A 22,885-nucleotide genomic window follows, 5' to 3' on the forward strand; every position below is an offset into this window, starting at 1 on the left:
TACTAGATGCTGTATTTATTCAAAATAGTTACTGTGTGTACAAAGCACCAAAGTCCTTCAGTAATGGTTGTGACATGCAGAAAGTTACAACTGTGTCTGTCCGTTAGTGGAATATATCCTTCCACAGACATCGAAATCTGCTAAAGGGTTAAGGGGTTGCTCCAAAGCAGATCTGGGGAAAGCAGACAGCTTGATGTTAGATAAAACTTAGAATACAAAGCTTTAGGTTATTTAGGAAGCCTGAAGGCACAGATGATCTTTACCCTTCTCCCAGCTGTTCTGAGAGTGGGGTAAAAATTTTAAAAAGGCTGCTAATCTGTGCACTTAGAGTGAGCCTTAAATCAGCATATTTATTTATTTATAAAATTTGTATGCCGTCCAATTACTAACATCTCTGGACGGCTAACAGCATAAATAATGATCCAATAAACATGCAAGTATATACTGTAAATCTATCATGCCCGATCTTGTTTTGACCAATATTTTGAGAACTGCATCGAAAAGTATGAGTATGATGGGTATTAATGGGCCATGGTTGTTGTGATACTAGATGTGTTATTGAACTAATGCAAAATGAAAACACAACTAATTTTGTAATATGCTCAGTATGTGTGTGACATGATATAAAGCATGAGTGGAGAACCTGTGACTTTGAAGGAGCTGTTGGATTACAGTACATAATTCCTGAACAATTGGCCATGTGGCTGGAGTTCTTAGCATTTGAGTCCGACATGTAGATGGACACACCCAGACCAAACTAGCATCTTTAGGTAATATTTAAACAACTCTTAAGTCAATCTTTGCACTTTTCATATACTAAATATGGACATTACTGTTTCAACAGTGAAAAATTTGACTTATCTCTTGTGTCGGTATATTTTCTGTAGGATTTGATTCGAGTTGCCTCAATAAAGAACAGCTATGTCAAGTTTCTTTGGCGGACATGCAAACCCGCTCCTGTGTTATTTGCGGCAAACTGATCCCTGCCTGCTTGGCTTCCATTGCGGGTAGCCAGCTTTCTAGAACGGTTTTGGTCCGTCAACGCAATCCTGACACTAAGGGTGCAATATTATCTACACTTATTTGGAAATAAGGCCTAGTGAACCCAACCGGATTTAAGGCAAAGTCATCTTGACAAGGGTTGCATGGTAAGCACTGAGGCAAATTCGTGCTGGCATTTTGGTAGGCAGATGGCGACTACGTAAAGCTGAACGTCTGCGCGTCGATGTGCAAGAAGGCTTGCTAAGAAGACCATAATTGCCACGGAGGAAGGGAGTTGGTCCCTTGCCTCCGGCTCTGCCTTTCCACACGCGCTATCCCCGCCCCTACTTCTCCTCAGCTCTGCGAGGCGAAGAGCCACCGACAAGGCGCGCGGAAGCGGGAAAGCAGGCCGAGGCCACGCCCAGCTGGGCCTCGCCTCGCCGTCCCGCGCCCGCACGCGGACTCGCCGCAATGCTGCCCGCCCGCCCGGCGGCCGGCCCCTGCTCCCCGTGTTCGGCCTGCGGCCTGCGCAGCGGCCACAAATGACTTTACGTCGACGCGACAGCCGCCGAGCGAAGCCATTATGCGGCGGCCCGCCGCTCTACTCAGGGCGGGGGCGCGGGTTGATGACGTGCGAGGCGCGCACGGCGCGGCAACTGGGCAGAGCCGCCTTCGTTCGTTCCCTTTTGTCCAAGATGGCAGCTGCCGCCGGAGGCGCCTCCTGAATCGTGGGCCCCGGAGCCATGAAGAGGGCGAGCGAGCGGGATTCCAGCCCGGCCGGGTCCGGGGGGACGCGGGGCACCTCCTCCGCCAAGAGGCCTCGGGAAAGAGAGCGCGAGAGCAGCACCAGTGGCGGCGGCGGCGGCAGCGGCAGTGGCAGCGGCGGCGGCAGCAGCAGCAGCAGTAGCAGCAGCCGGAGGGCCCCACACCGGAGCTCGGGCGCCTCCTCGTCATCGTCGTCCGCCTCCACCTCGCGGAGCAGCCGGGACAAGTCTGCGGCGGCCGGGTCCAGCTCGCGCAGCCACCGCGGGGAAGAGCGGCCCGGAGGGGGAGGGGGCGGCGGCGACTCCAACCACCGCGCAGCCTCCTCGAGCGCCCGGAGCAGCAGCAGCCAGACCGCCGCCGCCGCGGCCCCGCCGCCACCCTCGTCCTCATCTTCGTCGTCCTCGCGGGCTCTGGGGGCCGCCAAGGCCAAGGTGCCACCCGCCACGGTGGTAGCGCCCTCGTTGCTGCTGAGCGGGCCCCCACCGGTGGCAGCCCCGTCACTGCTCCTGACCCCGGGCCTTGGCCTGTCGGCCGGCGTGGGGCTGGCGGGTGAACCCCCCGGCTCCAGTGAGTACAAGACCCTGCTCGTGAGTGGCCTGGGCCCCGCTCTGCCTGACCAGCTGCTGGAGGATGGGCTTTTCCGCCAGTTCCAGAGGTTTGCCAGTGGTGGTGCCAGCGACATTAGTGTCAAACTCTCCCACACTCCTGAGCTTGGCCGTGTTGCTTATGTTAACTTCAGGCACCCAGCGGATGCCCGGGATGCCCGACGCCATGCTAGAGCCCGGCAGCTTCTCCTTTATGATCGCCCCCTCAAGGTAGAGCCTGTGTACCTGAGAGGGGGGCGACGAAGCCGCACACCTCCACCTACCCCATCCCCTGAACCACTGGCATTTCTGCCGCCTATTCATGGTGTGTATCCATATAAACAAAGATCCCTTTCTCCTGTTGCCAGCCCTTTGCTGAGGGAGCCTAGACCACGACATGCTCAAGCTGCTGCTGCGGCTTTTGCCTTGGAAGCTGTTGCCTTGGGGCTTTCTCGGGAGCGGGAGAGGGTGCTGGATTACTATGGGCTCTATGATGAGCGGGGCCGTCCCTATGGTTACCCAATAGTGGCTGAGGAAGATCTCATGCCAGAGGATGATCAGAGAGCTACTCGGAATCTCTTTATTGGCAATCTGGACCACAACGTCTCCGAGGTAGAACTGAGACGTGCCTTTGAAAAATATGGCATCATTGAGGAAGTAGTGATCAAGCGCCCTGCAAGGGGCCAGGGTGGTGCATATGCCTTCCTCAAGTTCCAGAACCTTGACATGGCACATCGGGCCAAGGTTGCAATGTCTGGCCGGGTTGTGGGGAGGAACCCTATCAAAATTGGCTATGGGAAAGCCAACCCTAGTACCCGACTTTGGGTAGGTGGTCTTGGTCCAAGTACTTCACTTGCTGCCCTTGCTAGGGAATTTGATCGCTTTGGTAGCATCAGGACTATTGACTATGTGAAAGGGGACAGTTTTGCTTATATTCAATATGAGAGTTTGGATGCTGCACAGGCTGCCTGTGCACAGATGAGGGGCTTCCCTTTGGGTGGGCCAGACAGGAGACTTCGAGTGGATTTTGCCAAAGCTGAGGAGGCACGCTACCCTCAGCAGTACCAACCTGCACCACTGCCTGTACACTATGAATTGCTACCTGAAAGCTACAGCAGACACAGGAGTCTGGAGCAAGACCTAAGGGTGAGAGACAGGACTCCTCCTCATCTCCTTTACTCAGACAGGGAGAGGGGCTTCTTAGAGGCAGACTGGACCAGTCCTGTCAAAAATGCTGAGCGCAGAAATAATTTGGAAACCTATAGTCGATCAGCACGCAGCCGGAGTGGAGAACGCTGGGCCAGTGACAGTGACCGCAGTGTACTCAAGCCTTGGGAGGAGAGACGCAAACGTCGTAGCCTTTCCAATGACCGTGGGAAGACTGCCCATTCACCCTATGAGGACAGAAGCAGGACAAAGGCTGGTGGGCCAGCTTTAGATCATAGCCCAGATCGGGCTCGGAAGGAGAACCACACCACGGAGTCTACCACAGAGAAAGAACAGAATAATTCCCTCCAGAACAACCGACATGCATCAGAGGAGAAACCTCATCGTGAAGTATCTGATCCTCCTCAGCCTAAAAAAAGGGACAGCGAACGCAATCATCGAACTGGTGAGTCTGAATCAAAGACTCATGAAGAGTCCAAATCTGAAACAAAGAAATTAAAAACCTTGTCAGATTATGCCCACACACTGCAGCTTGCCTGGAATGGGCTACTTGTCCTGAAAAACAGCTGTTTCCCTACATCTATGCACATCCTTGAAGGGGACTTGGGGGTCATTAATGGCCTTCTGAAAGATCACTTGTCTGGTGGAAAGCTAACACAGCTCAAGATTGCCCAGAGACTTCGGCTTGACCAGCCCAAGCTGGATGAAGTAACTCGCCGTATCAAGCAAGGAAGCCCCAATGGTTATGCTGTGTTGCTGGCTACCCAGGCTGTGCAAGGAGCAAGTGCTGAAGGGACCTTCCCTGCGGTGGAGCCTGGCTTGCAAAGGCGGCTTCTCAGGAATCTGGTCTCTTACTTGAAACAAAAACAGGCTGCTGGGGTGATCAGCCTTCCTGTGGGTGGGGCAAAGGGCAGAGACAGCACGGGCATGCTTTATGCTTTTCCCCCTTGTGAGTTCTCTCAGCAGTACCTACAGTCCGCACTAAGAACATTGGGAAAGTTAGAAGAAGAACATATGGTGATAGTGATAGTCAAAGACACTGCCTAGTATTTACTCTGTCTCCTTTCTTTCTCCCTCCTTGCTCTGATTCCATTATTTCTTTGTGTCTCACAGCCTGGTTGCTTTTAAGGCCAATTATTTTGAGTGAGGCCTCAGCAGTCCTCCAACAAAATTCTACAATTTTATTAGTTTCTAATTAATTTTAATACCATTTTAATGAATCCCATTTTATTTGTTTTTAATACGTGACACTGTCTGCCGTGTTATTATTTTTTAAATGTATGAAAAGTTGTCAGTAAAGCCTTGTTCACTGATGGATTTTTAACTTTGTGCAGTGTCCTGGTTTCTGTAGTCTGCCAGTGGCTGGCTCTGTGTTCCAGTAGATACAGCGAATAGCTTCACCCTATTTCAGATTGTGATGGCTCTTCCTTTTACTGCTGTTCAACACTATTATACCAGTTTTGTGTTCTTTTGATTTCTTTGATAGTTGAAGCCTGGTTGCTTCTTTTCTCAGTAGTCAGCTAATCCCAGAATAAAAAAGGCAATGTATCCCCTATTAGACCATCATTTTCCTTGTTGATGAGAGCTTTTACATTGGTTTTAACCAAAGAACAGCTCTGTGAAGCTTAGGAGTTCAATCCTCAGCGACTCTTGGTGCAATAAAATGTGTGAGGCACCTGGGGTGTTCCTGTCCTCCTCTCTTCATTGTGATTATAATGCTGCAAATTCAAAGCTATTCTTAGATTTTGTTTAATAATTATTACGGACTTCTCAGGAAGACAAATAACCAGGCACTTGAGCAGGACCTGATAACAAAATCTACATGATTATGTTGCTCAGCTCCTTGATCAGTTACAATAGCAAAAAATAAACTAGAAAACTTGACAAAAGTTGCCTGCTTAGTGTGCTACTATATTATAGTGAAGATCCTCTTAATTAAAATTGTTTCCCTTCACATACACAATGGAATAGGCGGATGTACTACTGGGCAGGTAGATGTTCTTTGGTCTAGGAAAAGGCTTTTTTACACATCTGAGCACTCTCCCTCCTTCACTGCAGTAGGATTAATACAGGATATGAAGGTGACCATCCAGGCACTAGATAGGTCTACTGGTGGGCCTGTCCCATCTACATCAATGCAGAAAGCTGAAGTAGCAGTGTGCGGCAAATACATATTTTTTCTGTTTCAACACTTACTGGACATCAAAATTCCCAATGAATTTACATGAGTACATGCAGCTGATTATTCTTCTGTCACATTATAATCTCTAGAAAAATGTTTTATGTCAAATGGTCCTCAGGTATGGATTGTAAAATATATTATAAGGAGGAGTGTGTGTATGCTGTGGTAAAATAGTCGCACATTTTACACCAGGGTAACCCCATGTGTCTAAGTTATGCAATTAATAAATAGATGTATGCACATTTACTTAGCTTGCATAATTCTCTTTTTAAGATGTCACTTTCAAAGAATTTGGAACTTTTTGCAAAGAGTGGGGATAGACAGATGGTAGAAAGTTTTGGAGATAGATAAGCTGATATGTTTATATTGTAATACCAACAAGGTGAACTGATTTAAATCAGAAGGAAAACAAGTAGATTTAATTACTGATTTAAATCAAGTTTCCCACTGAAACTTTTTCTTATATTTCTTGTACAATGGTGCAAATCTGAGCACTAAGCCACACTAATTTACAACAAAATATGTATAGCTTCATTCTTAAAAGCGGGCATAAAACTTATTCCAAGATAAGTGGGCATAAGCTTGCAACCTTTGCATAGGAATAATGAACAATTGCACTGGACAATTTTAGTTCCGTTTTTTTTCCTTTCTAGTGTTACTCTTTCCGCTTCATATTAACTCCAAGCCTCAATGGTTTGTCAGCTGTGGGCAGTTTGCATAACCACTGCATGGTGTATGGTTTACTGGGTCATCTGAATAGCGGCATCATGGTTTGTTGGGAGGATTAAAGAATGCTCTAGTGTCTCTAACCCCCGCCACCCCCATGACTTGACAGCTGTTTAACCTTTCAGTGAGCCATGTTGTGCAGGCTCAGATGAACCAGTAGGTTGCAGTTGTGCAGCACTTTTGTAAAAGACACTTAGCACACATTGTGATGCACAAGGCTTAGGTTATATGAATCAGTCCCCTCCTACCTTGTCCACTCTTGTATACAGAAAAACCCAAATTAGATTTTTAAAAGCCATTTTTAAGCATCAGATTTTATCCACCATGCTATATTGCCGGCATCCTAACTCTTCCACCTTATTTAATCCAATTGTACCACATGAACACAGAAAACAAATCCTATACAGGTCTGTGTCTTTGCATATATGAATTTAGAACTTCCAGGAAATAAGAACTAGTAATTAAACTGGACAGAACCATTTATCATAGATGGAAAAAAAATGAACTGAATGTCCAAGTTTCATTGATGATGAACATTTTTATGAAGCTGTACAAGGTTTAGCATGTTTATGAGATTTGATGGTAACATTTTGGGAAATACAGTATTTTATTTAATTATCTTTAAATTTAAGAAATTGCTGTTTTTACCTATCCTAATTAAGTCATGGAGGCATGACATGAACTGTACAGGGTGCTAATTCTGTCATTGCAAGCTACTGTGTACAACTCATTAGGGCTTCTAAAATTGATAACAGAAATCAAAAAGCAACATCTGGTAAGTTCAGGAAATTAGATTTTGTTCTTACATAGTGAAACTACAGCAGAGATACATAATCCTGCTCATTGGTAAATTACTACTCTAAGGGAGATAAACAATTGAATGCTTACTCCATATCTTAAATTGATGCAAGGGCAGTCCTATGAACGTTTAAACGGGGGGGGGGGGGGGGGATCTACAATTCCCAGCATGCTCCAGCTGGTTGTATAGGCTTCAGAATGCTGGAAGCTGCAGGTCTTGAAACAGAAGCAAGGCCTACAACTTTAGACAGAAACATGTACAAGATTGTACCATAATTCTCTTAAATCCCTCTTCTGAAAGACATGAATAGCTATTTAGAATTTAGCTGTTGGCCCCGCTAATTCACTGGAATTAGCCACCCTATTTCATTTGTCTCTACAGTGCTAATCTAGTTTCGTTAAGCAACAATCATGATAAAGAGGGCTTATTAAAGGACAAATTTCCAGTGATGACTCTGCCTAATGTCTGAAGTAGTCAGAACACTTCACTGTAGTGAAGTTGCTTCTAAGCCTCAATGAATGTACTTGTTCCCCACGGTTTGTGGCAAAAACAGAACAAGCTAGAGTATTGGGGTAGGTAAGCCATAGTATCATGTTTGGTCTACTGTAGGCTAAAGAAATGAGAAAACTGGAAATTAGTTCTGAATGACTTCAATACTCTTAAAAACAAGTGTGTCTTTCTAAATAGCTGTGGTCACTTCCAAAAACATGTTAAGAATGGTAAGATGTATAGATCACGTTAAGAAGAGACAGTTTTTCTTAACTCCTTTTCTAGATTACTCTTCTCCGAAGAATATCTACCTTACAAAAATGATTAGTGTAGCCCATTATCTTTTGTTCAAAAACATCTAAAATTCATGGGAGAGACATTTAATTTTAACCAGGTGTTAATATTAAGCAAAATTGATGTCAGGACAAACAAAAATGTTCTGGCATCTTTTTGCATATATCTCTACATGCAAACAGAACAATCCAGGGAAATGAATGCCGCTTATAGTAAGGTAATGGTAAATATGATCCATTCCAGTTTTTTAAATTACTTCCCCCAAAATATTATGTACTTCATTTGAACTGCTGTCCTTGCTTACATGTATTCTAAATGTACTATTTCCAACACCCACAACCATGCAGAAGTTTGATTAATTACAAAGGGTGGGGGGGGGAAGACTGAAGGAGATTAAAGCATCCATGATTAGCCTACACGCAAGGACTTTTAAAATTATGAACCACTCAATATTTTTCCTTATAGCTGTAATGGTTAGGAAACATACATCAATGCAGAGATATTTGTATTCCACAGACGCCCCCATTGCTCAGAGGTTTCCAGGCTTTTGACTGACAGACAATATCTGCATATATCCGTGTCCTATTGCAGTTGTAGTATCCAGCCTGTGAGCTTGTAGGTTGTGCAAATGTATCTGTGGCAAGTAATTAATACATCAATTGTCTCTTAAACAAAGGGATGTGTGGAGGAGAAATCTGGAGCGCTTGTGTTAATAAAGGAGAAGCAATGCCAGTATTTATCATTACTGGGAATCATTTATATCATCAGTTCTGAACATAATACAGCCTTACAATTTTGAGATAAGCCCTCCCCCCCCACCCCATGTTTGGGAGACTTCTGTTCTAATTTAGATTCTATCTTTCCTAATTCTATAAGCAGAATAAATTGGTGTGCAATAAATGAATTATGTTCACAGGAAGGAGGATGAATATAGAAAATTAGTGAAGAGTTTGAAAACATTAAAAGATCTAGATGGGTTGACTCGTACTAACTTTGAAACTTTTTATTCCCATTTTCTGCACAATCTCACAAAGTGGCTTTACACAAACTGCTCTTACCCTGTATCCTTTATAGGAAAGATTGATTGGGGAGACAGTGATCTGCACTACAAGGCTGCTGCAGAACTCTCTTGAAAGGTTAAACTGTGTGTGTGTAAAACATGGGGTGGAGCCAGCAGGTTCTGTTCCTCTCTAGGCACATTTACTTTACATAGCTGTCACGTTTGCACAGTCCTGTCTGGTGCTATGCCCCTAATTTAAGAAGCAGCCTTAAAAATGAGAAAGAACATGTGCCTCCATTCCTGAACTGTTTGTCCATTAGAAAAGTTGGGTTCTTTCTTTCCCTCTGCTTGTCTCTACCCACTACACACTGCATAAGAGTGCAGGAACATTCACAGCACCCCGTTGAATGACCCCCCCCCTCCCCATTACAAAACTACTTTATGTCATTCAGTTAAATTCACGTGAATGCAGCCAAGGGTCCTGTATGAATAATCCTGCATTTGTGCATCATGCTGGGGCAAAATAATGCAGAAGAGAGCTTGAGAGACTTGAGACCACAACGAAGCAACAAATATATGCTACAGCAGCTCTGAGCTATGAACAGACAGGGTTTGAATTTTATTTTATTTTTTTAATAAATACAATTTACATTAAAGAAAAAGGCCTTCGATTTTCACACAGGGTGGGAGGAGATTAAAAATTTCAATCACAAAAAGTGGGATGGAGTGAGGAATTGATTACAGACTAGAGTTCTTCATCTCCAGCAATAGAAGGTTCTGAACAGGAGCAAACCGGACCTTCAGTCTTGCACCATGGCTACTACAGCAGGAACTCTCATAGGGCTTTCAACAGGACAAAAGCTATCTGACAAAAAATGAACATTTCACAGCAGGTAGTAACACCTCCATTAAAAAAAATATATTCAAAATAAAAATCACTCATCCACAATTGTATAATTCATGATTCTTTTTTCCCCACTCTGTTCAGTAAAAATGCCCTTTGTTATTTTTAACTGTTTTTTCTCCCCCAGAAATTCAACATGGTGACTAAATATTAGGATATAAATTCATACCCATTTTATAACACCTGCCTGTTTTGTTTTTGTTTTTTAATCCATTTTTCTTTGTTGTTTCATATAAAACTATTTCTGTTCTTTAGGAAAGAACTTTATACAAAGAAAATATACTGTGAAATATCTTCAGAAGTCTCCATGGAGAGGAAACTCATGTCTCAGCCTAAAAACCCAAAATAAAAAGGCAGAGAAAATAAAGGCCAAACCCCTGGTCTCTTTGTAGAAAGGCTCTGGATGTGCCAGGAGCCTTCATCTGTCCACTGCAAGATCAGAAGGACCGGAGTTCTTAAGATGTTCTCCCAAGAATTAGAATCTGAGAGGGTGCCCAGTATCACATCCTGATTTGGTCTTCTGGCTTCTGAGGCGGGAGCTTTCCTGCTGCCCACATCCTGTGAACTGGCCACTCCTCATTCATTCAGAGACAAGATTATGTCATCTTCCAAATCCAAATTATCTGAGCTGTCAGCTGAAAAGGGGACAAAGGGGTTATTTGAACAATACAATCATTCAAATGTAAAAAAAGATATCAAGCAGGATAACCTCTTCCCAATAAGCCCATAACTTCTAGCAGTAGCAACCAAAAGTCACTGCCATCCCTTTTAGTAGCATTATCATCTAGGAATCCAAGGCAAACTTGAAATAAACAGAAGAGATACGGTCCCTCCATCACAAGCCAAGTGCAACTTTCCATCATACACAGATCATCTACCACCACAGTAAGATGTCTTCATGACTCACAGAATATATACCAGAGAAACTGTAGAGCAGCTCTAAAATCCTCTGTATTGGGGATAAAAGATGCCAGTGGCATCTAATATAGGGTAAGTTCGCAGGGGCACAACATGGGCACAAGAATTTGTTCCTTTTGAGCTGAAGTATATAACAAATTTTTGTGGGAAGGGGCTACAGCATCTTTTAATTTAGGCTACTGAATATACTCAGGCACAATGGCATGCAGTCAATGCGACAAAATAAAACTTGTGTCTCTTTTCTACTCATTACATCACTGCACTATTCAGAAGGTGGACAAAGTTAATCCGCCCCCCCCACACACACACACGGAACAGATTCTGTTCCACATGCTATTTTGGCACCAAAACAAGTCTGGAATATAAAGATGGACAGGGCTACAGTTGAGTTTATTGCAAAGGCCTTGCAGGGTTGCCGAGAAAAGAGCATGCTCAGTCTCTCCCACCATTCCAGCTAGTGCCCTTACTCTGCCCATATTGCTATCAGAAAAAGCTACCTTTACCCCCAAACAGTGTCAGGTGATGGCATGCATGCTACTGGGCTGTTAGCAAATTCATCTGAAGAGAGGGGAAAGAGATTTGTGACCTATTACAATCCAGTGCTGTAGCTAAGATTAGGCCTATAGTTCAGGGGACAGAGGAGGTGTATCTATTCCTTGCTTTGCAAGTCGATAACATGCAGTAGTTTGGAGGGGCAGCTGCTACAACAAAGGATGGCTCCTATGTATGCCATAACCCCTCAGAATTGTATGTCCAGCCTAAGTGCGCACACAGGAAAGCAGGAAAAAAATTGTGACAAAGAATTTGATGGCTTGGCCCTCAAGGAACAATACCTCATCAAAACTGTTCAGCTTAATGAAGTCTAACAAACGTCAATCCAAAACCAAATTCTTGACAGCCTGAACATCAGATATGAAGTTACACTGTGGCACATGATTCAACAGAAGATTACTACCAGGGAAAGTATACAGAGGCATGTTTTGTCACGTAACAGCAGCTATTCCCTTCATTCACAAGCACTCTGCTGGAGTTTAACCCAGATGACTACTTATGTCTATGATACATTATACCCCTCCTTCTGGACTGCTTTGAATAGTCAGTAGAAATTTGTTAGACTTTTCAAAGCAGGGTTCCTTTTTCCTCTATTCAGAATTCCACTCCAAGAGGAATTATCAAGCTTGGGATTAATGTACTTTGAACAGGAGGCTCTAGAGAACTTTCTTTTCTTTAAAGGGCGATCATCTACAAAATTATCTTCAAATTATGGATCATAATAGATGAAGAACAAGCACTGAATTCCTTCAAAGGTGCAACAACACCATTACATTTGCATGGACCTTAAATGTCACTTTTATTACATTTATTCATTTAAAATGTCATTTCTCAAAATACTTCAGTCTATTGCTGCCTGGTAAAAGTACCCACCACTGCTTTCATACACACGTCTCCTCCCCAAATGCCCAGTCAATGTCACATTTTTCCCACACACCCTTTCCTCTATGTGCTTCCCTTATGTTTTCTTGATGCTTAATAGCACTGTTTTATACAAATACAGGGAGGCCTTAGCACAGGATAATGAGCTATGACTGTTTGGGCATTGAGGGGCCATGGAGGACCATGGGTTGCCTGCATGTGCCCTCGAGCACAACCATTCTTTTGATATTTTTTCTGCACACCCCTTCCAGCCATCTTTCAAAAAATTACTCTCTCCAAAACTTCGTTCCCCATTCTAAGCCCCCATCCATTTTGTTGTCGTTCATTGAGGCAGAGTTGAAGAGAGACAGAACTGCAGAAGGTCAAAAACAACAACCTTTTTATTCTCCCAGTATTTTAACTGTTAACTTGTTTTATTTAGTGAGTTTATATTTTAACATTGGATGCCGGGCAATTGTTATTCTTATTTCTACATTAGTTTTAAATGGCTGTAAACTGTCCCGAGACGTCTAAGTATGGGATGGTATAGAAAGGTGTTAAACAAAGAAAGAGAAAGGGGTGCAAACCGAGGGACTTCAGCAGTAGGTGGCTGTAGCAACTTGAGCCAGCCAAGAGTGCTGCTTAGTTGAGCAGGTTGCTTTGACATGTCCTGAATGAAAAACTTGCTACATGCATGTGTGCCTGACTCTGCAAAGGCAGCAGAAGGCAGGCAGGATGGGAACTGTGTTTGTTAACTTGGTGCTGCGCAGAGCTTGGACTGAGGGATTACTGAAGTTTCTGCCCATGGCATGTATGCTGGAGATAAGTCCCACTAACTTATTCAGTAATATACACACTCTGAAAATATACAGCAGCCTTTCCCAAGCTGGGTCCCTCCGGAAGTTTTCAACCACCACTGGATCCAGCCAGCATGGCCAATATTCAGGGATGATGGATGCTGTGGTCCAAAACATTTGGAGGGGCCCAGGCTGGGGATGCAGGCTGATGCAGGCTTTCCTGTAATTCCTTTCCTCCAGTATTTCAACAATTCTCATCCATCAATAATTTACATGTGATACCCTCAGGAAACAAGGCTCGGTCAGTAGTACTGCTTTGTAATTTGGAAACTATGGGTTGCATCCAATGTTAAGTCTACTTTCAGTAGACCTACCAAATGAATGGAACTTAGGCGAATTGCATGTTTATTTATTTCAGTGGGTCTCTAAGTAGAACTAACACTGGATACAACCCTATAGGCAGCTCCATAATGATACAGCAAACCTGCTTATTATGCATCTTCACTATTTAACCTACACACACAGCATGTAGTACATACACACATCTTCAATTACCGACATATATATGCCTCGGAACACTCACTGAGTTCACACAGATATTTCAAAAGCATGCTTATTTAAAAGCATGTTGCACATCCTTTGCTGTGCAAGTAAGAACTGAGTAAATGTAGCGATCAGGTTTGCAACATAAGTCGGAGAATTGCCTGAATGATTTGACTGAATTTAAGGGACAGAAGGAGGAGTAAGATTTTCTCATATTTTCATTGTATGGGGTTACACAGCTGTAGAGAGCCTCTCCAGAGAAGGATTAGTATGCGTAGTTATTATAGAAATAATATTGCTACCTCAGAAAAATCCCATATTGGTGTGAACTGAAAACTGAAGCAAAGGCTTTCATCTGAACCTAGAAAGGAAATTGCATCCCTTCCTTACTAGACTATCAAAAGGGTAGGAGAGAGAAGAAAAGCTGACACTGTAAGATGTACAAAGAGGCAAAAGTCAAAACAGTCTTTTAAACACTGAGGGGATCTCTTCACTTTTTAAATTTGCATTCTGGATGCTACTTTCTAGAGGTCATTTGTATACTTACTATCACCAAGTATCAGCTCAACTTCATCATCTGCATCTGAGTCCTCATCCTCTCCTTCATCACCCTCTTCAAGCAGATTGGCCAGTTCCTCATCGTCAGAAGGAGAGAAGTCATTTTCTCCATCTTCGCCTGCATTCTCGTTGTTCTCCTCTTCTTCCAAATCAGCCTCCAGCAGCTGGTCAGTGTCTAGTTCATCAAGGTCATCTGTGTCATCTTCATCCTCATCATCATCTTCTTCCTGCTCTTCCTCCTCCTGAAGCAATATTACAAAAGCTGTATTAGAAATAACAGACCCTGAATGGGTTGATGGGCAATGTATGGAAATAAAAGTGCTGTTTATTCACAATTTCAGTGTAATGCATTTTCAGATTAGCAGCTCTGAAGACAGTTCCTCTCCAAACAAGTAACACCACAAAAGGGCATATTGCAATACATTGTCATAGTTACTGGGCTGGAGCCAGGCTAAATTAGTTAAATGAAGGTTTGCTGAAGGCCACAGGACAAGCCAATTGTGAGTTAAGTCCCTTGAATTTCAACAGAGACGAAGTTCAACTAAGTCTGGATCCAGCCCACTACCACTGGCTCTGCTATTAATGGTTAGGCATCCCCAAAATCCTACATGAACCATTCAAAAAAAGCAGATGCCCATAATGTGGTCAAACAGCTTATCAGCAACTGACTTGGCTTACTGGCTTAATATAAAGCATTTCTCTAGTCAGTATCAACCTTGAACCAGTTAGCTCAATATTTTAAAGCTGTTTTTGTAACACAGCGAACCACAACACAGAATATGATCTTTAGCAAAGAATGCAATACACTTAAATGGGTTTTCAATCCCATGCAAGTGGAAGCAATAGAGATAGTTTAAGTCAGCGGTTCCCAACCTTTTCTATGCCCTGCAGCCCTAGAAAAGGTTTAATTTATGTTCACACCCCCTACACAAAAGTAATACCATGTTTGATGAAGATGTCAAATTTCTAATTTTTGAATTACAAATTGAACCACATACAGTACGGCGGGAGAACAAACTGAACTCAAAATATAAGCTTTTAACTCAGTGCATAAAATTCAAATATTGAGCAATTAGAAAAAAATTGCAAACAGTTAAAATCAATCCCAAGTTATAAAATTCAATAACTTCTTTATTCCTGCTTCTCTTGCATGATTTTGTCAAAATGTGAAACTTTCCTGCCGATTGCAATCCACAAGTCTGTCTGTGGATTCTGGTGATTCCTAGATTTTGTCTTAATTGACAAAAGAAAACTGGACCCAAATGCAAACAAAATAACAATATAGCATTTTGAGGGGGGTGATTTTTGCCAAAACATGTTGCAGTCTTCGTTGCACCTCCTGAAATGCCAACTTGCACCCCTTGGAGGAGAAGGTCTTCCAGGTCGGGAACCCCTGGTTTAGACTTTATGAATGGCAGTGTTATTACAGTGTGGATTTTGTGATCTCAATTACATCCAAATAAGGAAGGTAAGATTCACATAAACACTGATAGAGAACACTCATGCTTTCCCTTTCAAGTATGGATTTCCTATTGACAAGGAACCATAACAATCCATGTGTACACACACAGCTGAATTCTACACTTTGGTAAGATAATTTGCTAATAAAGTCAAGGGCATCCTATCTCACTGCCACTTCTTTTGAACAGCATAATCATTGCTTTTTTAGAATACCTATGAAGAAACAAACTGAAATGTTATTGCCCGCAGTTAATCACACTATGTGCTCTCAAAGCCTGCATAATGATGCACACACAATTGAAGCAATAGGTATCAAGCCCAATAACTGAATGGCATACGCTAAGCACAATTCAGTGAGCTAAACTTAGCTGTAAACCAAAATATTCTATTAGTCCTTTTTGATTTACTTACAACATGAAATCTCTTAAGTTTATGTCAAGTTTATGGTATATCCAGTTTACAAATCACTCATTAAAATGTTACTGGTCTGGATATTAATTTTCTGTATACAGTTTGTGGAAGATTAACTGGTTCAAATGTTCATGTGTGAACAGAAGAACACACTTGAGTTAAGGACTTCTCATTCATAGACACAGCAAGTCAGAAGGGGCTTCCCGGGCCATCTAGTCTGATCCCTGGCTCCAGCTCATGATATGCCTACCATGTGCATGTCTAGCCTATCCTTGAACACCGTCACAAATAGGGCCTCAACCACCTCCCGTGGAAGCCCATTCCATACCCTAGGGGTGCTAACCGTCAGGAAGTACTTCCTGGCATCCAAATTTGAACCTTGGTTCCTTGAGCTTTGCTCCACTGGAATGCATTCTGCCCTCCTCCAGAGGGGAAAATAGGTTTCTACCCACCCCTGCATGACACCCCCTCACGTATCTATATGTTGCCAACAGATCCACTTGGAGTCTCCTCTTCCCAGGCTGAAAAGACCTAGTTCCCTCAGTCTCACCTCATATGGCTTACCCTGCAATCCGGCCACCATCCTTGTGGCCCTACGCTACATTGATTCTAACCTAGCTATCTATATCCTTCCTGTAATGTGGAGCCCAGAACTGAACACAATACTCCAGTTGCGGGTGCATCAGAGTCATATAGAGTGGTAGTAATACCTCTCTCAATCTAGAAGCCACGCTTCTGGCTATGAAACCAATGGTGGCGTTCACCCTCTTGACCACTGTGTGCATTGGTCAAGTGCATTGGACAGTGCATTGGTCTATCCCAAAACTCCTCAATTTCTCAACTAGGATATCATGTGGCACTTTGTCAAAGGCCTTGTTGAAATCCAGGTAAACCACATCCACTGTATCCCCTCTGTCTAACCACCTCGAAACCTTGTCATAGATTTCCACAATATTTAGTAATATCCTGTCCTGAGCCTTCAAGATGGCAAGACTGAAGAAGTGCATGAGCGAAGAAACGTATGTGGGAAATTCATGTCTTCCTGGATTTTGCTTCTCTACAGCTGACCTTATACTGTGCAAAATGTTTTAGATCTTTATTTCCCAGGTAAGGGAAGAAGGACACCTATCTGGAAGAGAAACTGATGCCATAATTTCAGTTTCAGGTCACTTTAGACCAACATTCCTATGTTAAAAAGGAGTAACTTTGGCCAAAACAGCAACCAAGAGTATTCTGCAACTTAGCACACTTCCTAAAAGCTCAAATCATCATAAACATATATATATTATGCATACAAGTCAGCTAAAGAGCTTCTTTGCCCAACCATCTCTTTCAAACATCAAGTGTGCTTTCAGGAAAGGACAATTCCACTGAAAACCACAATCTCCTAAACATATTGATGGGCTAGGGGTGGAGTTGTTCTTATGTGCTGTTGGCTGATTTGTGGTGACCCTATGAATGAAAGCCCCCCAGAATGTCCTGTCCTTCACAGCCCTGCTCAGCTCTTCTAAATTCAAGAACTGATGACTGAGCCAAGGTATATAAAATCATTCACAATTTCGATTTCTTCATTGTTGACAGTAAAGTTCTATGATTCTTCTGTAGTCATTCCTTTGGTATTTTTAATGTTCAGCTGCAGTCTTGCTTTTCCCCTTTCTTCTTTCACTTTCATCAGGAGCTTTTTCAATTGATTGCTGCTTTCTGCCAGTAAAATGGTCTCATCTCATTTTCACTCCTTCCTCTGATCCTAATCTAGCATGCCTCATAGTATGTTCTGTGTACAGACTGAATAGATAGGGAGGCATAACACATCATTGTCTGACACCTTTGCCTTCAATTTCTTTTTGTTCAGCATGTGTTCTTGGCATATAGACTTGAATGATTGTTATGTTGAAAGGTTTTCCACCAATTCTGACTAATATTCAGTTGGATTGTGCATTGTAGCCCCTTATTGCCTGTGCTACAACTTGCCTTAGTATGAGAGCCACTCCCTTTCTTCTGAATTTGTCCTTTCTAGAGTAAAATACTTTGTCAGATTGAAAATGTCCCATTCCAGTTTGTTTTATACCCTCACCAAGTACTGAAATGCTTAGCTGTTCCATTTCCTGCTTTACAGTTTCCAGTTTGCCTTGATTCATACTTCCATGTTCCAATTGTATTGGACTTTCCTTTCTCCTCAGTGCTTGTCAGCCACAGGATTTTCTTTCAGCTTTGATCTAATTGTGGCATTAGTGACAACACTATTCCTACTTGTCCTCTTTCTTCCTCAGTAGTTCACTAAGTACCTTCTAACATGGGGGTCTCATCTTCTGGCACTATCTCGTTTCATTTTGAATTGTTTCATCATATGATTTTCAAGTTAAGAAAATAAAAAATTGGTTTACCATTCCCACCTTCTATGCAGGATGAACCAGAGTTAGTCTGGACATCTCTGCTGTTGTCTGTGGAAGATCCTCTGCCAGTGTTGCCTTCAGCTACTGTTGCTGCCCCACAGCTGCCCTTCAGAAGTTTCTCTGCCCTCATCACCATTACAGAGATCATTACTCTCCTGAAGAATGTGGCTGCATCTTAGTGTCTCAGTTTTGACCATTCTGCCTTGGGTGACCCTGCCACGTGGCCAGCCCAATGAGACCACCGGTCCTCCTGGCAGCATCACTCCCAGTTTTTCTCAAACTCCCTCACCACACTAAGGTATGCATCCAAGAGGGGGAGTAGTGGAGAAAATCTGGCAGCCCAAAACATCTTGGGTAGACAAGAATATCATAAGGAAATGTACTGGGTGGACTGATCAGTAACAGGCAAATTGATTGTTTGGTCTACTGGCACACAGGGATAACCGATTCCATTTGTAACTTTCCTTGAACCGATCTGGAACTTTCCTCAATGTTTGGCCACTAATTAACCACTCTTGATAGGATTGGCACACAATTCTCTATCTTTTTCAAGAGATCCTGATGTTCAAAACAAGCCCTTAGCAACTATTTAAAATAGAATACATACCATTCTATGGCAAAACAAGCAAACATTTTTTTCTTAAAAGAGCCAGGTACATTTTTATAAGGAATGACAACACCAATTTTTCGAGAGGCATGGCTCAACAGCTTGAAATAGGAACATTAAACTTGGGACTGTAGAGACATTCCAACATGTATAATGGTTCTGCAGAATTCCAAAAAAATGTCCATAGAACCCTGAGGTACAAATTTTGATATGGCATGGAAGGACTTAAATTATCCACTTTCATTCTATCATGGTATCTCATTTTATCCTAATTATAAAATAACTCTTTTCCCTGTCCATCAAGGTCTTACATTATACTTTAAAAACTGAAACCAGATCCCTTTTACTAGCTATTGGTTGCTGCAGACAAGCTGAACAGTTTTTCAGACAATGCGGCTCCTGTTCTAGCTATAAAAAATCTTCTCCACTCTTTAGTTGTAGAGTCTCGGGAGAGCATTGCATTTTCATATTCCCATGACACTCAATTTCTGACTTCAAAATCACTACACCCTAGCAACCCACACCTCCCCCCCCTCCCACCACCACCCACACACACACACACACACAAGCCTGGCTATTGGAGTGGAGTTTACAGACACAGATGGCTTAATTTCTCCTGATTAGAACGGTATCTTATATTGACCAGACCTACACAAATAATTGCTCTCTGGCAAGCAGAAGCTGCACAGCCAGTCTCCCAACCTTCAAGTGTGCCTGAGTCCATCAAGAACAAATATCATTTTCTTCTTTTAACTGACTCATGCACAGCATACTCCACTTTTAGGATTGATTTCAAAGGCAATTCACTTATCATGCAGGAGCAATGCCAGTTTTGCCACTGATTATACGACTTATAGGGAGTTACAGCTAAACCCCTGCAATGTGACACATGTATATGCAAACACCTGCTTGTAACATTCATACTTTACATATGTAGGAATATAAACAATCTCTTAGGATTGCATCTAATAAATGGAATATGACATTAAATAACCTCACTATGCAAACAATTCCAGCTCTGCTGAACATGTGTGCTTGTGTTACATGTGTCTATACATAATTATATACATAACACACTCATCTTCGCTCACCATTTCATGAACCTGATAAATATACAGTCGCTTATGAAATTCCATACTATATTTGTTAGCCAAAGATTCTTCTGTGAATTTCGCTGGAACAGATTATCACAGCTACTCTTCTATAACTTCTAATAAAGCTTTCCATGACTAGTGTTTCTGGATCACAGGATGGAATACAGTACTTGTCTGTAGTAATGTTTAGAAAATTATACCTAAGTCAGACCAAAGCTTTAAAGCCTTGAGATAAGGAAGAATCTTTTGATTCCATTTGACCCAACATATTGTATACTACTATGGATATACAAACCTGGATGCACCCCTGCCAAACGCCCCAATCCTCCTCTGGGACTGCTGTGAACCCGCAAAGCAGAGGTTCACAGATGTATTGAGACACCAGAATTTACTATTAGTGCCAAGCCCTGATATTGTATCATTGTCTATAGCCCCCTCTTAGGGCATCCCAACCATCCCTTATTTGCATAAGAGTGTGTGCATTCATGTACACACCCAGGCGCACACACAATATTCCCTTAAACTAAAAAATGTGTTTTTACTCAATCTAATCTACAAGAAATTAATTCTCTCTCCTCTAAAATGTGCCACTTTTTGCTTAATAGCTTATCTCAGTTTTAAGTGCTGCTTACCAAATGATTATCTGTTCCCTCTATACAAATCAAAAAGCATTCTTGACATATCCCTTCTTGCATATTTCCATTCCAAACCGATTCCTAATCTGTTGTCCCACCTCAAGTTTGTTTGCGTCTTTCATAGTATATAGAGACTCTAGGCAAAAAATTCTCTGTAGCAGAGTTTATTTTTACCTTCAGGGTTCATTCTCCAGAGGGTTCATCATCCGGGGTATGATACAGAACTGACTGAACATATTAGCACACAGAAGGCAAGATTCTTACCATAGGCTTCTATGTAGACCCAGAAGACATGGACAGATGGAATACACGTAACACAGCAAACAATTTGTCATAGATGTCAAATTGGAGTGAAGAGATAAAACACAGTTATTCCCATTCTAAAGCTTTAAGCCAGCTAAAATAGCAATTATTTATTATCTACAGTGGCTACATAGGTTTCAGCACCATCTCCAAATTAGTTTTTACATGTACTTTGATTGGGTTCTATATGTAACAAGAGTTTACCTTTGTTCTGCACAACAGATTTAGGGAGCTGCCACAGCTCAGGCACAGAGCACCTGCTTGGAATGCAGAGGGTCCTGGATTTAACTCCCTGCCATCTGCAGTGAAAAGGGAATCCAGACAGCAGTGGATCAAGACCTCTTTCTGCCTGACATGCCTGAGAGCTGCTGCCAGGTAATAGTGGGCTAGATGGACAAAGAGGCTGACCTGCTGCAATGCTGCTTCCTGTCTTCCTAGTTAAGGCAACGTGTGCTTCCAGTCCCAGATTTTATTGCAAAATAAAAAGTTATGGATAGCGCTAACAATAACTAAATTAGTAATAAATCAGTTAATGGGAACTGATGCATTCAGCAGAATGAATAATTTACTGAAGTTTTGATACAGAGTAAAACTGGACAATTTTAAATCTCACAATAGCTAATTGCATGTATTGAGTAAACAAAGTATGCTTCAAAGATGTAGTCCTTAAATATTCTGGCTTCAGTCTTAATTGTAAATTGCTAGTCTGATCACTGTAACTGGTTACTAGAAGCTAAGTCTCTGGCACCCAGTTAAACATGACTCATATATAAAACCAAAGCTATGCACATTCAAACACTTAATTCAGAGGTGTTGCACAGATTTCTTTTCAGGAAGGATCAAGCCCAAGACTTCAAAAAAAGGGTAACAAGCTGTTCATGTCCATAAAGAAGCAGTCCAGTGTATAAAATGGCTAACAAAAGCTCATTGTGGAACACCTAACACAATCTATCAGCTGTCGCTATGCTAACCACCTGAGTGAAACAAAACAGCCTTGAATGACTGTGCATTGAAAAGCAGCATGGGCTATAAGAGCTCGTCACAAGTGAGTAAATAATTTGCTCACAATTACTACCCAATCTTTGTCCTTAAAGGCAACAGATTCAGCTGCAGCCATCCTCAAATGCTTTCATTCTCAAGTAATTTGGCTCTCTCTGCCTGGCTTTGGATGAGCTTTTTTCCCCATCCTTATACATGAAGCCAGTGTAACCATCAAATTCACAACAAAATGTAGAGCCAGTCAACATCCTTTATAGACCCTCATGCTATTTTGGTGAAGGCAGTAGGGGGCTGGGAAACACCAGCAAGTTATTGGCTTTTCCACAATCATTAGTCAAGGGAAGCCTTGAAAAGGAATATACCATGCTGCACAAGAAGGACTTATCACAACAGTGGGATAAACTCCATCACACATGCACATCCCCATCACACCTTTCTGCCTGTAAGCCTATTGTGTATGTTGACTAAGGGTGACGGGTATCAGGAGCTGCAACTATGCAAGGTTACAACTGCATAACCTACTGTCTTTTTCCAGTATGGTGGCAATAACACATGCAGGGCTTCTTCTGAGTAGTAGCTGGATACTAGTTCTCAGCTCTGGGACATACGAAATACTGAGAGTGTCCTTGAACACAGACTGCTCTGCCAGAACCAATAAGTAACCAGCCAGAAGGTCTTCCAAGCAGAAAATACTGCTTCCACTTGTGCATGGGCCCCTGATACAGCCCTATCCAAGGCCCTCTTCCCTATATACCTCTCCATAAATAAAGTATGTCCAGCTGCCAGACTATGTATCAGCAGCTTGGCTGGACTGAAAAACTAAGCAAACTTTTGCTAGCAGGAACACTATTCTTTTTTCCCC

General features: G+C 42.5%; 2 protein-coding genes across 3 annotated transcripts in view; one reads left to right on the forward strand and one right to left on the reverse strand.

Moving 5' to 3' along the window:
* The first annotated feature begins 1,629 nt into the window (after positions 1-1,629).
* On the forward strand, positions 1,630-5,925 carry RBM15B (RNA binding motif protein 15B). The gene has a single exon (XM_044451462.1). It carries the CDS (start codon positions 1,725-1,727, stop codon positions 4,542-4,544), a length of 2,820 nt encoding a protein of 939 aa, XP_044307397.1. The 5' UTR covers positions 1,630-1,724; the 3' UTR covers positions 4,545-5,925.
* Positions 5,926-9,583: 3,658 nt separating this feature from the next.
* DCAF1 (DDB1 and CUL4 associated factor 1) overlaps positions 9,584-22,885 on the reverse strand; it is a 55,951-nt gene continuing 42,649 nt past the window's right edge. The window contains exons 23-25 of one of the 2 annotated variants that reach the window (XM_044451196.1): positions 20,986-20,994; positions 14,110-14,362; positions 9,584-10,526 (exon numbers count right to left, since the gene is read on the reverse strand). In XM_044451196.1, coding sequence (XP_044307131.1) covers positions 10,468-10,526; positions 14,110-14,362; positions 20,986-20,994 — 321 coding nt within the window. In that variant the 3' untranslated portion in view covers positions 9,584-10,467. The remainder of the gene's footprint in view (positions 10,527-14,109; positions 14,363-20,985; positions 20,995-22,885) is intronic. The other variant, XM_044451197.1, reaches the window with a different exon arrangement.

The sequence above is a fragment of the Varanus komodoensis genome, unplaced genomic scaffold, assembly GCF_004798865.1.
Source record: "Varanus komodoensis strain SLA01 unplaced genomic scaffold, ASM479886v1 scaffold6_2, whole genome shotgun sequence".
NCBI lineage: Eukaryota > Metazoa > Chordata > Lepidosauria > Squamata > Varanidae > Varanus > Varanus komodoensis.